Raw genomic sequence first — 14,884 nt, 5'->3', positions numbered from 1 at the left:
ACATCATGCATTGCTACTTAGGCTTGAAAGATACTAACGTGTCCAACACATATCCTACACAATTATTGAAAGATCTGTGGAAATCATTGACATAAACATGCTGAAATTTCCACATGTACCTTCTGAAGCTGGCCCTATGAAATAGTTTTTCACAAATTAAAGAATGCATCTTCTATCAAATTGCCCATCCAGGCATTGATGGCTTGAAAATGTACATAAACTTGTGAAAATCATGCTTTCTGATCATATATTTTGCATACCACTGTTTTCATGTACATTTGAAAACACTCACATGATTTATAAATCTTAGGAATGAAGAACTTGTATTGAACGTCCATGGAAATGGTTTTCATTTCAAATCAAAGCTCATGCAGATTTTCTAGTTCCATCAATTTTATTTCTTTATGTGTCTTTTGCCAACCATCTGAAACAGATATCAGATGAAATACTTGTTCATGTACTTTAGTATGATTTATGTTGTCATAATTTTCTTATCATCGAGGTACTTTGTTCCCTTTCTCATAATGTGCCTCAGGGTTTAAAGGGAGTAGTATTGAAAGCAAATAAATTCATTATTGAATACTTGGAAAGTTTTTGAATACTTTAATGTTCTTTAATAACATTGTGCTTTATTTAAGAGACTTCCTACTTTAATGGTTTGACTGTAAATTAATTACATAGTCAAACCATTGTGGAAAGGAAATTAAAAACAAGTCATGATGTATGCTTTGGACAGAAAATATAAATGTGTACATCCATCTCAGATAAAGTTGATCCCCATAAACAATACCAATAACAAAATAGATCAATACATAAAGTCAGTTGTTCTGTTTTATTTTCTTGGCATCGTTACATGTTTTAGTATGGACACACGACTGATCAAATGAAATATCCTTTTCCAAGCCCACTCAGTAGACATAATGGCATTGATACAAGATTTGTACATGTATTAGGGTAAGTCCAGCATATTTGGTCATTTAGTATCTTAATATGTCACCAAAGGGTTAAAAATCTTAATTTACTTCAAACCATGTCAATTCACACTGTATTATGGTAGGTCTGATCTGAGCGCTGGAAGGACTATTGCCCTAATGCAACCATCAGAGCTATCTCACAAATATGAGTATTTTACTCAGTTTTTTTTTTTTCGACTTAAGTAATATACTTGAATAGCAAATTTTGATATTCAATGGAATCTTTTGGCCAAGTATTTCACCCTCAAGTTTAAGACAGCTCCCTAGCTGACTTAAGCCAATAATTTTTGAGGCCTTGATTGCCAGGAATGTGGTTTTCGTACGCAGTCATTATAGGCTGCACACAACTGGTTTAGCATGTATTCAATGTGACATTTTAATTGCGTAATATTTGTTATTGACCATACAACGTCACATTAATGCTCAGTATTTTGCCTTAAAAGTCGGCTCGCTAAAGTAAATGATTAGATGTGATCTGAATACGAGTCGAGACTTTTCACTTAACCAATGCTAATTTACCTACTGACTTAATAATCCATGTACTGAATTGAATACAGGCACAAATATACTTAAATATTAAGATACAGTCGGTAACATGAAGGACAAATACAGGGTATATGTAGCCTGGACTTAACCATAACTTGCGTACTCATGTATGAATGGTATGAAGGCACAATTTGATTGAAAGCACAGAGTTTCAAACATTGAAATTCATATTACTGTCATTTCTCTTATATTCTAATATAAATATTTATAAACTAAAAAATATTTATATACATGAACATATATAATAATAATAATGATAAAACGCTATAATGGGTTCTTGTTGACTCGACACTCCTGACACTCCATAATTATAACCCTGGCTTTAGCATGGCTGCCATTACTCTAGCATTTCAAGGATATAATTCTTGCCATTTACTTCACCCGGGTCTAGTGTGGCATTGTCTTGCAACAGGACTTCAGTGCCGCAGTCCGCAGATGCTCTTTACAAAGTATGAGCATCGTTTTAATAGTTGAGATATCATCATAATGGCCATGATAAGTTGTTAAATTGTGGATCTCTTGATTCACCAAACATATTGCGCTATCATTTTTAAATTCTACGACGATGGAACATTTGGCACTTTAAAACTAAGTATTTTCTACAAATTGCAAGTGCATGTAGAACAGCTAGAAGAAATGAGCAAAGAAAAAAATTACAACAGGTGAGCATTACGATGTTAATAAGCTTCTCTGAAAATATGAACAGTGAATAGTCTACGAAACTCATTAAATAAATAAATAAATGTATAGCAATCAACTAAATTATTGTTGTTTGTAAGGTGGAATGTGGGGCCTTTGTTGAATGCCTCTAGCCATACATGTACTTTTGTGTGTAGTATATAAAGTCCACATGACGTTTAGCAGGCCGCAAGTTCACAATAAATACATATACATGTTTATACAAAATAATCTGAAATTCTGAAATGATAATAAAATACCCTGTAACATAATATTCCTGAAATATTTTCACTAAAAAATGAAATATTTGCTTTAGCTCAAATTCGAGAAAAAAAGGACAAAAAAAAATAGAACTAAGTCATCATGCACCAGCCCACTAACAAACCATTGTACATCCATGTTATTACACCAATGGGACCAACAAACAAACCGAGCAATAAATAGCGTTACCCAAAATGATGAAGACTTGGCCGGTCTGGAGAAGGTTTGGCGCTAAAACAGAAGTCATACGGTGGAATCGACTACAGATGTGGTAATGAAATTCACCCTGAGGAAATAAACGATGTCTTTTGACGAAATCTAAAATGAATACTTTTACATTTACGTGTATATACCCGTCTCCCCTTCAAAATACGGCAAGAAAATCTACATTCTAATTTGAATTATTAATAAAGATATAAACAGACAAGCCTTAAAGAGAAAATATACAAATTCAACATACTTTAAAGGTAATACAAAGTTCTGGGAAATTTTGAAAATTGGGTGGATAGTGATTATTTACAATTTTGATATATTTTGATGCCCCTGTGGATGTATTATAAGCACTAGAAAATTTAGCCCCTCAAACACTTCTGCTTTCGAGAAAAATTGAATATAAAAATTTACCGGTGCTCCCGGTAAATGTTGATAAATTTCAAATAGCGCCTACGGCCGTACAATAGTAGCTGCGTCTATGAAAATCTCAGAATATGTAGTTGAGATATATAATTTCCAAACGGGAATAGCTAATCGGTCAATTTTAGTCAAGAAACATTGTTTTATAGCTTAATTAATATCTTGACCTTGAGAGGGAGCTATACAACATAAACAGTTTATTATTTACAATTTCATAAATTTAGACTCAATTTCAACCTCGAGAATGATCACTGAATATTGTAGGTATGCTTTTAATATGTTCATTTGAACAAAATTCATGACCCCATACCAAAACTTTGTATTACCTTTAAAACATCCTAAAACTTCAAAATTTACAAGATACTATATCTTGTCATGTAAGACTTCAGAGAAATATAATATAAAGCAGCATTTACAATAGCACCCATTTGCTAGGTAACATGGATCAATATAAAAAATAAAATATTTATTTTCAACAAAAGAAAATATTTAATCAACCTCTTAAAAATAAATATCTATGTGAAATAAGGGTGATTCTTCAAGTTACCATAGCCTTTTTGCAACAACTTGTTACCAGCACCATCGGCTCACATTAACATGGATAAACCTGGATTTGCTAAGTCAATTCACTTAAGGGGTGCAAAGTATCAACATCTTAATCCCTTCAAATGAATTTCATTTCTATAACGAAATGATTAAATAAAACAATGGTCTGAAATGAGAGCATTTTTCTTGTTACCGACATGATTTTTTTCATTTGTTGGATTTTATTGGACAGCATTTTTGTTAATCATAACAGAATGAAGCGGTCGTTATTTGGCACTACACAATCAGAGGACTAACCTTTTTTTATTAATTATTTCATAGTCCATGTTCAAACCTGGGCCCTGTTTCATAAAACATCTCATCAACAACAACTGTCACATTTCTATAACAAATTATTTATGAACAACCAATCAAATGCAACTATTTCAGTAGCTTATAACAATTATGGTAATCAGTAAATAGTAACATGTTTTAGGAAACAAGGCCTAGGTTTAAGGCCTAGGTTTGAGCCTGGTCTATGAAACCAAGTATACTTTATGAATAGAAACAAAAATTTGTAATCAAAGAAAGCCATCAATTAAAAATAAATAAATAAATAAATTATCTTACTGTATTACCAGGGCAAATATTGACTCGACCCAAGGTATATTAAACACAAGAGGAGCTATTGACAGTATTAAAGGGAGTGTAGCTTGGCAATTATTGGTTAACGCCATCTACGTCTTCTTTTGGACAACTGCACATAAACGAATGGACTTGATATTCATCGACTTAATCTCTATTTGGTCAGCGTTCGCGAAACAGGCTGAAGTTCTCCTCACGCTTCGGTTTCGCGTATGTTGCACACGCATGATTGTTGCAGTCGCGTCGTATGAATCGGGTATTATACCCAAATGGCCCCGAGTCAGGCCACAGGGAAAGACACGTAGTCTCGTCGGGCTCTCTCCCTTTAAGGCAAGTTGTGCATGTGACACTGGTCTAAAAGAACTTATGCTTGTTCCTTTTCCAGTTTTGGCCCTATGATATCGTCCTCTGCGATGTGATGGGATGACTTTTCACCACTCCCATCATGCTTTGCAATGGAATGAATAAGTTGACCAGCAAGGCAAAAGAATATACTGCAAGGGGGAGAAGATAGGAGAGAAATCAGATTTACTATAATTATTTATTATTTATTCATGTAAAAATATTTATACAGGATGACAATATCAGCCAAAGCTGTTTTTCACATTTGTACATGATAACATACAAAATAACGATGAAATATAGTAAGCAAAACACAAAATATATTCCATGGATATTAAATGATATGACATTTTATTAAAATAACCAGCGACTAGAGACATGGATGTAAATTCATAACTTTACCCAGAATCACAAAATGAGATTATCCAATGATTGGAAACACAGTTAAGAAAACAGTGTTTACTGATGACTATTCCTGTAGTTGAAGACTTTGACTTCTATGAGGAAACTATCATTCTTTATATTTACATGTACCGGTAGTTTGTTTCATTTAACTGTCTGTGAAATGATATGTTGACAAGTACATGAAGAATTAGTCATAGGGAATTACAAAATAGAAGTACCTTTAACATTTAAATGTTTAATCAGGTTATCAACATGCTCTCACCTCAATCTTAATCAAACAAAATCAGTCAATAGAGTAAAATAAACGATAAACATTTTTAAATCAATAGCACATTGAAATATGTTGAAAACCAGAATGGACATTGATTGATATCTCTTTATGGGGGAAATTCAGGGACTGGGGGTATCACAGGGTCCCTTACCCCTTTTAAGCGATTGTTGTTGTCCGGTATAAGATAAATCTCCCCCCCCCCCCCCACCTTGTTTTATTTCTTTCAATTTTTGCCTGATAAACCTTTTTTTCTTGTCATAATTTGGGGGAATTGTCCCTGCTCTTGCTCTTTTTACAGAGAGTTAGAAACATTGACAGGTGATTCAACAATGCAGGAGATGTTCCCTTGTAACAAGCGAATTTTGGACAAACATTCCCCCCCCCCCCCAAAAAAAAAAAAAAAAAAAAAATTGTAATCATCATAACAATGGTAAATGAATAAAAAAAAAATTAAATGAAAAAAAATAAATTAGAAGGAAAAAAAAAAGAAGAAGAAACAAAAAACAAATGTGAAAATACCTGAGGAAGAAATGTATATTAAAGACTGTGAGGTAGACGAGAGTGGAAATGCCCACACACAAGATCTTGGATGTGGAGACAGTGAGGGAGAGAACAAAGTCTGGAAAAGCATGCTTCATGTACAGATGACATAAAGCCAGGGTTACTCCTAAGATACCACTGTTAAAGAAAGGGGAAACATTGGATATAAATTAGATCAAACAGAGGACTATCAGTCTTGTTAAATTTCAAGTTTAGAGGTGAAATGGGAATAAGTTTGTGTATGGTGATAAGTGTGACTACTTACTTGCCTGCACTAGCTGCAAGGGCAGTACACACAGTGCAATGTGTGGGATAATCAGAAAATCACACTACCACTAGTATACATGTAGTTGGGCAAAAATTTATCTCTATTCTATCCCCCTTTGGTGTACATAACTTGTATAACTATTATGAACATTCAATAATCAGATCTATTACTGTTGATTGTTGTTTGTTAGTCCAGTTTATTACTACATTTCTAGGTGACGTTAGTGCCAAAAAACAAATTATTATAATTTGTTTTTGTATGTGCACGCTGCTAATACTGCTTATCTACATGCATGGGGCCTCTGTGAGTCTTTAATGCAGAATCATTTCAACTCGGTCCATAACAAAATTAGAAGTGAGGTACATATGTATGCTCCATATTGGAGCCTGTCTACATGAATTTCAGTGACTTTATTATTACTTGTGTATTTCATATTCTGTTTATTATGTTTAGATTTAGACATGGAACTGTAAAACCATGCTTAGTTGGTAAAATACACATCATATGGCTCAGTGTTAGCCGCAAACACACACACACAATTAATCCATGCAAGATGAGTCTATTACAATGCATACTATATAGAATTTAACTGTTTTTTTAGAAAGAAAAAAATTAAGGATTCAAAACTGAGAAATATCAGTCCAAAGAGGGAGAAAAAAGAAAAAAAGTATTTTAAAAAAAGAGAAAAGATTTCCGACCAACCGACACATGTTTTGGCATCTAAAGAGCAATACAAAGGGTTCAAAGACAATTGAATGAATGATTTGCCTACCTCATCATGCACCCAAGATAGAAATGTTGCATGTACCAGAAGGGAAAATTGGTTGAAGACATAAGATCACCTGAGGATATAAAAAAAATCTTTATTCAGTTCTGCTCTAAGAAGAATTTGATTTAATCATTTGTTTGTCAACAATAACAACATCTGACACGATCCCAATGAAATATTATGTTATTTTATACAGAGAACATGTGTATGAGACAGAAAAAAAATCCATTTGCATATCCTTCAATATAATGGTATTTAATTCAATAGTAAATTTAAAAAATGAAAATAGTTGATTTTTCAAATGCTTATACACTGTATATTTAAAAGCTTGCGGGAATATGATTACAATACAGTCTTATAAGAGAGTTGTATCTCTTCTTTTCTTTGTTTTTTTAAATCGTGTTTTGCAAATAATATATATGTAAACGGTTGCTATCGTCATAGATGTCTTGTTTTGTTTTTGATGCTTTTTATTCATGTGTGTCACCTAGACGTGCTGTTCATAGCATTCTCCATGAATTTTAGATTAAAGCCAATAAAATATGAAATGGAACTCACCTAATAAAAAGCTTCCTGGAGCAAACACACACACACTGAAGGCATAAATATAATGAAGTCTGTCTATATCACTAGAAAAAAAAGGGGACAAAGAGAAAGTTTTGAAGACAAGATGACTACCATTATGGTCATTCTGTTTTGTATGATATAGGATAGGTTAGAATTCAATTCAGTCATATTTGTATTTGACTGATTTTAAAGCATAACAATCAAGACTGGTTTCCATTTCTATAAATTTGAATTGAATTGAATGATTTTTCCAAGCAAGTCAAACAAAGATAAGTTTGATAATGCAATTTAGTGCATACATGTAAAAGTGTACAGGTACCGGTATATCAATTACAAAATTGAAACTGTATAATTTTCTTTACCTATTTTTTTAAATCCCTATATACTTCTCATCATTCATCAAACTTTTCCTCCCTCCCCTCCCTCCATACCTCTCCCTCCCTCTCTCCTTCCCCCTCCCTCCCTCCCCTCCCCTCCCCCTCCCTCCCTCCCCTCCCACCACCTCCCTCCCTCCCTTCCATCTCTCTCTCTCTCTCTCTCTCTCTCTCTCTCTCTCCCTCCCTCCCTCCCTCCCTCACTCCCTCCCTCCCTCCCTCCCTCCCTCCCTCCCTCCCTCCCTCCCTCCCTCCCTCCCTCCCTCCCTCCCTCCCTCCCTCCCTCCCTCCCTCCCTCTCTCCCTAATATGCCAATTGAATGCTTTACCTCATAATAAATGTTTTCTGCCATTTCATATATATTGCACTTTGACTTGAGACGACGACATGTAAGAACATCCACTTGTAGCCACTCTGGTCATACTGTCAAGATATTAAATCATTTAACAGTAATTCAAATGGATTCCTTCACACTTGTATATAAACTTAAGAATAATGAGGTTAAAGGCCACTGAAAATTCATGTACATGTAATACAATAAATACCAGTAAATCTTCTCCCGATTGGTTCATAGGTGTTTTCTCTCAAAAATACAATTACCTGTAGCTGAAAATGTAATAAAGTCCCCTTTATCATATATCATAAAAATAGAAAATGAGCCAGAAATAGATGAAATGATGCATCGTAACATCAGCATAGGGCACGGTCATGCAGTCAAACTGACTTCCAATTATACTTGTACTGGTACCTTATATGATTTTCACTTCACTGTTTATAAAATCCCAATAGGCAAGCAGGATAAAAATTGCTTTCAAAATGTTATAAATAAAAAATAACAATGTAGAAGTAATTGTCTAGTTGATGACTAACCTGCGGATCTGTCAGCCATATTGTAATACCCGAAGCAGTCATTATCAGCCAACTAAAACAAACGGAAAATATAAAGACGTACTAATGTTACTATATTATTCCATGCAAACAGGTTTTTTTAATGCGAAGAAGATGGTGAATGTAAAACTCTGTGCGACTGCTCCTATCAATTGTATTCCTGTTGGATAAATTTATTAACTGAATTAAATTGGATTTACACTGTTGCTCACTGACTTTAAATGGAAGATGGTTCCATAAGGTGTTTTGTAAAATATGATTTATCATACCTGACTCAAATTGTATATCTATGGGTTGACAAGAGAATCTGGGTTTGATCGATGGAGACTGTTTGGTATGCCAAAATCAAAACTATCCAGCTTTGACTAGTGACCAAAAAGGCAAACTTCTTTGGTAATATTAAAGAAAAGAAAAAACAAATCTTGAAAGATTTGGAGGAAGGTAAGGTAGATAGAAGCAGCTCAAGAGAGAAGCCAAGAACCAGTTGAGAAGAGAACAGAAATTTAAAGCGGGACGGCACTACTTGTAGCTACTTGCGCCCTCTATATAGTAAACAATGCCTAAGGGGTACCTGTTGGTCCCCCATGGTCCCCTTTTTCTTATGCTAATTGAGAGCTGATTTGATGAGATAACCACCTATCAGTGACCAGGCAGGGAAGTCTAATCCCTCTTGGCCAAATTAGTGCAGATAGGCTTTAAAACCTGGGGAGGAATAACACTGCAAGAGTGCCCTAGCATCACAAAGAACACAGATGTGTTAAAAAAAGTTGCCATCAACTTCCCAAGTCGGGAGAACGTGACAGATAGATGTCATCTTTACCTGCAAGCCACCTGAGGCTTAGGATTCTGTTTATTAAGCAAGGCCACCACAACTGATGTTATCACCTCCACTTGTCCTTGCAGACAAAGAAAGATGGGAATCGGCTAATGACAAGAGAAAAAGAGGGAGAGAGAGAGAACAAGCAAAAATTGTAATTAACTCTTTGCTAGTTTTGATGAACTAATGATCAAACAATAGACCACCAAAGTGGACTTTTTCAAGACATTCAGTCTACATACATACATACATGTATGGTGTAAAAGTATTATATCTTGCATGCAAGCACCTGTATAATGTAAAAGTGTTCTCATAGGAGAAACATTGAGACATAATGAAATTGCACAGAGAAAGAGACAGAGAATTGTCATTATTTAGAGAAAAGAAAATTCTGACATGCAAACAAAAATTATGGGGGGATTGGATTTATTTTGGAGTCTAAATCTTGATTTCCATGGGGAGAGGTGCGCAAAAATGAATGGCACATTTTTCTTCCCTACTCAATATGTATTAAAGATATATTTGATGGGGGACACAACGGCCCATGCCCCTTGGACATGCATCCACCACTGAAGATTGCTTCAATAAGGATCTACTGTATGAACTTTAACCATTTCTTACCAATCTTGCAAGTGCTCTGGATCCTGAGTAGATACCACCCACAAAGAGAACCATTGCAGGGAGCCACTGAAAGAGTGCAGATCTAGAAAATAATCAGAAATATGGAATAATCTTAAATGAGATTTCAACGACCATAGTTATTCTCATGGTGTGAATCAAATAGTTATCCAGCAGTAATAATGTTTCAAAGTTGAAAGGCTAGAACATAAGCCCCTAAATATACAAATAATTGTACAGAAATGTACATTTAATTTCTTTGCAGCATTGCCTAATCCTTCTCAATCATTCCCTTCCCATTTCTATTTTGTAGCTCACATTTCCAACATGACATGTTGCTTTCACTCATTAACAACAACCCTGTTATGTGGTATAAGCTAACCCATTGACAGTTTCCAATCTCAATCTACTTGCCGACACACTTATTTACATAGCCCTACCCATCTCTACTTAACCCACCTTCCAACAACCTACTCCTCTTTGGTATGAACTGATCCAAACTGTTTTCTGCACTCCTTTGTACTATTACTAGTTAGCTTAATAGCTTTTACCCTCTCCACTTGTTATACTCACTAATTCATAATTTCACATTCCTCTCTCAAACTCTATTTTTAACTCACCCATCCCTCTCTATTTATTTATCAGCACACAACAAGATCTTTCCCAACCACTCTTTTCTAGATAACTGACTCATTCAGATTGTCCAATCTCCCCCCCCCCCCCCCCCCCTCTCTCTCTCTCTCTCTCTCTCTCTCTACTTGTATACTCACGCAGTGAAGCTGCTGCTAAGTTCGATGTGGCCGAGGGAGGCAACGAAACGAAGCACCAGGAACCCCACCAGGGTTTGCCAACCTTGGAAGAGGGTGGGGTAGGTGAAGCCAAGTACCCACAGCACATACTGAATCAAATTTATTGAAGAAAAGACACATTAGAAAGTGCTCTACATCTGCTGCTCTCTCTACCCAGGTGAAATAAAATGCCTTATGGGGGTATTACAGCTAAAGCCACATGACAACAAAATATTACCAAGATCATTACATCATCATCCTCATTAGGGATAGCCTAACCATCATTATGTAATTTATTGTCATCACCATGCAGGCATGCCAACAGGTAGAATCTAACGAATTCCAATGAATTCACGCTGGAAGGAAGATGGCTACAAAGTTGAAAGGGTCCAGAGGAGAGCGACAAAGATGATGACAGAGACGAGAGAACTTCCCTACACAGACAGGCTAAAGATTTTAGACCTACACTCCTTGTACTATAGGAGACGGAGAGGCGATGCCATTACAGTTTTCAAAATACTAAAGGGCTTAGTAAAGCTGGACCCAAGTCACTTCTTCACCTTATCACTGAATACTCAAACCCGAGGACACTCTCTAAAGATTTTCAAGGAAAGGTCTCGTCTAAACATAAGGAAATGCTTTTTCAGCAACAGAGTGGTGTCCGACTGGAATAGTCTCCCTCAAGAAATAATTGACTAAAACTCCATTGATATCTTCAAGATGAGACTGGATAAGCACTGGTGGTCTGAGCGATTTGAATTAAGTTAATGATATGATCAAAACCGTCCTAAACCTGCGCATGTGCAATGAGTTAACCTCTAGAACATAACCAACCCTGAAGAAGTGACCGAGGATTACAGGATCTACCTCTCCTCGTATCATGATGATGATGAATGATAGAATCATAATTTAATTTGATTTGAATACTTATTTTAACTCTTTAAACTTAAGCTTTACTTTTTTTTTATTCACTAGATCTAGACCTAGAGTCTAGTCAAACTTTAATTTCAAAGGCTTTCGTCTAGTCTAGATCTAGACCGAATTTTCCGTCTCTTTCGTTCGTTAGCCTCTTATTGGGGTAGGGTCGGCCGGCTCTCTCTTTAGAGACGGAAACCGTCTATACACATTCCCTTGATAACGCCACGGCCATTTCAGGTCGTAGCGTTTTGCCCCCAAAATCCCCCAAAATGTCATTTTACCTCGTGCATGTTATATTGTAAATTAGGCCTAGGCTATAATAAATCAGTTCCACTTACCAACTTGACTGAAATAAATGGGTCAAAATCGAAATCCATGTTGAAAAAAATTTTCAAAATGGATTTCGATTTTGACCCATAAATTCCTAAAAAGGGACTATTAAACTGATTATTTCAGTCAAGTTGGTAAGTGGAACTGATTTATTATAGCCTAGGCCTAATTTACAATATAACATGCACGAGGTAAAATGACATTTTGGGGGATTTTGGGGACAAAACGCTACGACCTGAAATGGCCGTGGCGTTATCAAGGGAATGTGTATAGACGGTTTCCGTCTCTAAAGAGAGAGCCGACCCTACCCCAATAAGAGGCTAACGAACGAAAGAGACGGAAAATTCGGTCTAGTCTAGATCTAGACTAATCACTGTTGAGAAAAGGTTTTTATAAGAAAAAATAATAAAAATAAAATAAAAATAGGTAAATTTGTTTAAACATGCAGCAGTTTGTATCGTGCCTCTAGGAAAGTCTAGGCTCATTTGTTTTCCATGCCTAGCAGTATGCAATAATTCATTTAACCGCAATAGTATACAAATAATGAATGGTTATGAGTTCAATGGTGCGAATATTTTCATGAGTTGAAAGATTAACATTCTATTCAACGAGGCGTCAGCCGAGTTGAATAGAATTAATGTTAATCTTTCAACGAATGAAAATATTCGCACCATTGAACGAATGAAAAACATTCATTATTTGTTTTATACAACATATCGAAGAAGATCTAATAGAACGTTAATCAACAAATTATGCTTTACTCCTTATATTAAAGATAAATTCAAGTTGGATTCAAGCCTTCTCGATTACATTCAGATTGCCTTCGCGTCAGATACACGCAGGGATACGCGCGCGCACGGCAGAGAGGTACGCAGTCTGCATATAACCAAAAATGCACGGCGCATATAACCAAAAATGCACGACCGTGCAATATACCATCTATTTAATATCATGTGACCAATAATCCTCCAATCGAATGACAGGGATCCACGTAGGTGTTGTATAATCTACAATAACACTAACTCCAGGGAGCTCCGACGCCGATGCCGAAGGCGTCGGACGCGGACGCCTTCGGCTTTTGCGTCGGAGCTCCCCGAGTTACAGTAACACCAATTTGAATGCGTGGGGCAGCCCAAATTGTGGCTAACCAATGCTGATAAAGGCTGTAATATTACATCAACAGCAAAATCTGAGAGCCTTTTCCACTAGATATTCAATACATACATTACCTTGTTAATCAGCACGGTACATATGTACAAACTGCAATACACAAAGGGGAGCCACACAGTAGCCATTCACTTTTTCAGACGTTTTCCTCTACGACGATCATTCCACGTACACTAGCTAAAAACCACTAGGCCTAGTTGCAGTTGCGTCGCGCGTCACGTCGCACTACTTAGCACTGCCTGGCCGACCTGGCCACTCTGCGCTTGGCATCCGCGTGATATATTTCACCTCCTGTCGAGTGAAATGAGCAGGCAGCGGGAACGGGGCCAGAGGCGAGACGAAGCTAACTGTTTAATTGGCACTTTGCATGTCATTGCATGATGATTTCTTTGTAACAGTTACCCGATAAAGCACCGGCAAAGTGGGCCTTCTTCCCGATTTACTTGATATTGAGGATTAAAGCCACTAATTCAATTTAATTCAATTCAATTCATTTATTTTCCCTCTTTCAATTAATATTTACAATGAGGCCTATAACAAAACGATGTAATAATTCAGTGCCCTTTATATAGAAAAACAAACTTTTTCTTTCTTTCTCTCTTTTTTTTTTCTCCCTCTTTGGGCTGATATTTTTCAGTTTTGAAAGCTCTAAAGGTACTATAGCTATGTCCCATTTGCAGGCCAAAAAAAATGAAAAGGTTAAGTTCCAACGGCATTTGAAAGATAATATTAATTTAGAACTTCTCTATAAAAAAAAAGGTGGGGCTTGAAAATGTCTTCAAGTGGGAAAATAACGACTATATATTAGTTGTCAAATCGACTTAGGAGCTATAGAGCCAATAAGTAATAGTCTTGGTTTTCAGACCATTGTACTGAATGGTCATACGTTTTATGCTGCGCAAAGATTCAATCAGTTTAATTTTGGCCATCACAAGAAGTGGGTTATTGATGTAGACAAATACTCTTGTACCCTTTACCGCTCATTTTATGTATGTTACTATCAAAGAAGAAAAAAGCCAGTCAGTCACTCAATAGTGTCTGACAGTGAAGTCTAGCAAGTAAACAGGTTTCCTTGCATAATTCAAATATTAGGACACTGCTAACATTTTAACTTCACAGATAGGACATACATGACATATTCATAATTCCTGCAAAGTTCTACAGAATTTGAGGTTGGCTGCAAAAGAGACATAGTATACCTTTAATACATTTTTTTTTTTATTCATTAAACATTTTTCCTTCTAAAAAATGGTAAAAAACAACAACAGATTTTGGGTTCGATCGCAAAGAGCAAGACAACATCTTTTTTTTCTTCAGGCCTGACTGTACATTTTCCGGACATTTTTACCTATTCACATATTAATATACATACAGATCAATTGCCCATCAAGGCAGGGAAGTATATTGTGCTTACCTCTTGATATTCAATGTGAACTTTTTGATCAGTTAGTTGTCCCGATTTTATTATATGGTAGTGAGGTTTGGGGTTTTCAGAAGTAGACTGTATTGAAATATTTCATAGAAAATCTTAAAAGCTTGCTTAAACTTAACCGTGGCACT

At 35.9% G+C, this 14,884-nt stretch overlaps 1 protein-coding gene across 3 annotated transcripts; it reads right to left on the bottom strand.

Annotated features, from left to right (window-relative positions):
- Positions 1–599: 599 nt before the first annotated feature.
- LOC100891210 (transmembrane protein 241) lies at positions 600–13,496 on the bottom strand. 3 transcript variants are annotated; one of them, XR_004062118.1, is made up of 11 exons: positions 13,387–13,496; positions 10,892–11,019; positions 10,125–10,206; positions 9,507–9,610; positions 8,669–8,720; positions 8,127–8,221; positions 7,416–7,486; positions 6,861–6,930; positions 5,800–5,958; positions 3,419–4,756; positions 600–2,918 (listed from the first exon to the last, which is right to left on the bottom strand). XR_004062118.1 is itself a non-coding variant. In XM_030974832.1 (10 exons), exons 1-10 carry the CDS (start codon positions 13,450–13,452, stop codon positions 4,627–4,629), a joined length of 957 nt encoding a protein of 318 aa, XP_030830692.1. In that variant the 5' UTR covers positions 13,453–13,496; the 3' UTR covers positions 3,356–4,626. The 3 variants fall into 3 exon arrangements, 1 of the variants encoding a protein (XP_030830692.1); XR_004062119.1 differs by lacking the exon at positions 5,800–5,958; XM_030974832.1 differs by lacking the exon at positions 600–2,918 and having other exon boundaries at positions 3,356–4,756.
- Positions 13,497–14,884: the final 1,388 nt, after the last annotated feature.

Source organism: Strongylocentrotus purpuratus, unplaced genomic scaffold (genome assembly GCF_000002235.5).
Source record: "Strongylocentrotus purpuratus isolate Spur 01 unplaced genomic scaffold, Spur_5.0 spur5_scaffold_7, whole genome shotgun sequence".
Lineage (NCBI taxonomy): Eukaryota > Metazoa > Echinodermata > Echinoidea > Camarodonta > Strongylocentrotidae > Strongylocentrotus > Strongylocentrotus purpuratus.
Note: the sequence above shows the minus strand (reverse complement) of the source record. Positions and strands in the feature narration are given on the sequence as shown.